The sequence below is a fragment of the Diospyros lotus genome, chromosome 3 (genome assembly GCF_014633365.1).
Source record: "Diospyros lotus cultivar Yz01 chromosome 3, ASM1463336v1, whole genome shotgun sequence".
NCBI classification, from domain to species: domain Eukaryota; kingdom Viridiplantae; phylum Streptophyta; class Magnoliopsida; order Ericales; family Ebenaceae; genus Diospyros; species Diospyros lotus.
Window position 1 is genome coordinate 13,884,625 of NC_068340.1, and position 2,649 is coordinate 13,887,273.

The following is a 2,649-nucleotide window of genomic DNA, read 5'->3' on the forward strand; positions in this document are numbered from 1 at the left end:
TATCATGGCATTACCCTAGTCCATACCTCGAGCTTAACAAGATATTCACCACACCACTCTCCTAACTAGGAATTATTTCATGTTCAACAAAGATAATGAGACTTTTCTTACTACCCGATGTCACTTGCCAACTGGGGTCACTTCCCTTACCTAAAAATTTTCATTAGACAACCCCTCTGGAATAGGTTGCACCCGATCCTCAATTCTACCTTGCTTGGCTTTCTCTTGGTTGTCAAACCCTATAATGAGTGAGTGGTCCTACCATTTCACCATCTGGTTGTGGAACCTTTAACCACAATCCTCACCACGCCTACCATGCTTACCACAGGTCTTCGTTCCCTGCCCATTTGCACAGTCACTTTGTTGTCCTTATGCACCCGATGGGTCAACACCTAGTCTCACAATCGGGCTGCTCCCATAAGGACACACTCGGTCCCAACACGAGTTCTCAACAGCATAGCTCGGGTCCGTCACTGCTTACATCACACCCACAACATGACTTCTAGCCTCTGGTCCAACATTTACCACCTCAAGCTATCATGGTTACACCAACATCCTTGTAACGACTTTTTAGCCAAGATTACCAACCTAGCCTTAATCATCTTCGTTTATGCTAAAATCTCCATATTCTCAAGTTTGTTAGGCTACCTCCATATTCGTGACACACCTTGAAATAAGTTCATCATCTCGATTTGCATGTCAACTTCAAAATTTGCACAAATCACTTCATCTTAAGCCTAAAGCACTTCCTTGGTATGTGTGCCCTGACCTTGAAACACATGCAAATTCTTGATTCTCTTGCATCACCTCAATTCCAGCACACTATCTCCATTTTTGTGCACTGTCTCAAAACACGTGCCCGAACCCTTTTTTTTTTTCCAAAATCTCCGAAATATTAGTAAATCTCCATTTCCTATTTTCTAGGAATTTTTCCCATATATATATATTTTTTAAGGATTTTCTGGTATATATATATTATATATATATATATATTTTTTCATTTCTCCTTCCTTCTCATTCTTCTCCCGAATTCCCTTCTTCTTCCTTCTTCCTTCTTCTTTCCTCTTCTGCAACGCACAATTAGGGCAACAGCCACCGTGCACAGCCTCCACCGGCTGTCTCCACCATAGCCATCGCAGCACCTGCGTAACCAGCAGCCACAAGCCACCGCGTGACTTCCTCATGCCCTAGCCGCCGATCACCATCTTCTTCTTCCTCTTCCTTCTCTCTGCAACTCACAAATCGGCCAACAGCAACCGATCGCGAGCCTTGCCACCACCTCCGACAGCTGCCATCGCCGGCTCGGCAACCACCCCAGCGTTGCATCACCATCGGCCGCAAGCCATCGCTTGGCTTCCTCACGCCTAGTCACTGATCACCAGCTCATCCCAACCATCACTGCCGGCACAATCGGCCGACACCTTGGCCAGATCCGGTCACGCAGTCACCGCTGCTTACTCCCTCGCACAGCCGTCAGCCCTCGCTCGGCTTCTCTCAGCCGCCACAGTGACCCTCGTCGCCTCTGCAACTACTGCCATATCGGGGTCGATTCGACCCAATCGGTCTGACCGGACCCGACTCGGCACAACCCGACCCGACCAGATCCAACTCGCTTCAGGTTTGACCCATTAGATTTGACCCCTATCTAATTTGACTTATCAGATTAGATCTAACCCATATCTGATTTGATCCATTCAATTAGATCTAACACATATCTGATTTGCTTAGATCTAGCCAAATCCATATCTATCATGCCAAGGCACAACACAATAAACCCCCGGTCTCGATGTGGTGCCTGTGTAGTCTTAAATAGAGGATGTCATCCACAGTGCATTTTTGCTCCTTACTTTCGTTGTGAGCGTGGTACTGCTCATTTTGCTACCGTTCGTGAAGTTTTTACTATCAGAAATGTCGTCAACCTCTTGACTCCGTTTTCGATAAATGACCGATTTTGGGCTTCCGATACACTTCTCTTTGAAGCTCAAGCCCGACTTCAGGATCCTGTTTATGGGTGTGTATCTCACATTCTTGCTCTTCAGCAACAGGTTAGTGAGCTGCAAGCCTATTGTGCTCTATTGCAGAATTCACTATTAGCATATTATTCTACACATCCATATTCTGCTCCTCAACCTGATCCAAATCCCAACTGGAGCTCCAGTCCTCCCACCATCCCAGAGGCTACTCTATCTCACAATGGCGAAACGAGTAGCAGCCAGATGCCACTCTTGGATGACCTTGATGAGCTAGGTCTAGTCATCTTTGGCCACCGCCGACGTCCTTGAGCATTGGCACATTATCAGTTTTTATGGTTTGCACCTCCTTTTTTTTTTTTTTTTTTACTGTACGACTTGATCTCTTGTATTATATTTGAACATATGGAATGAATGTTATGTTTTGAGTACTTTAACATTTCATTTCCTTGTCCTTCCCTCGATAGCATATCAATTACAAACAAATTATCTCAACCTCTTGCAATTTTTAATAATTAATCACATCGAGGTAAATGATATCGAATCTTAATTGTCATCTCATTCGAAGATTGGAAATTTACATCCTAAGTCAGGCTACACAAACTTCTGAACCACCGCGCCATGCTAGTGGCACCACCATGACACTACAATCCCCACGGAAATTAGGCTTAGTCCAGAC

General features: G+C 45.1%; 1 protein-coding gene across 1 annotated transcript; it reads left to right on the forward strand.

The window, feature by feature from the left end:
* Positions 1 to 1,751: 1,751 nt before the first annotated feature.
* Positions 1,752 to 2,282, forward strand: LOC127796834 (LOB domain-containing protein 18-like). Its single transcript, XM_052329239.1, has one exon. It carries the CDS (start codon positions 1,752 to 1,754, stop codon positions 2,280 to 2,282), a length of 531 nt encoding a protein of 176 aa, XP_052185199.1.
* Positions 2,283 to 2,649: the final 367 nt, after the last annotated feature.

Excerpts from the sequence above, each read along its gene's own strand:
- LOC127796834 (XM_052329239.1), top strand. The coding sequence starts at position 1,752 with ATGCCAAGGCACAACACAATAAACCCCCGGTCTCGATGTGGTGCCTGT.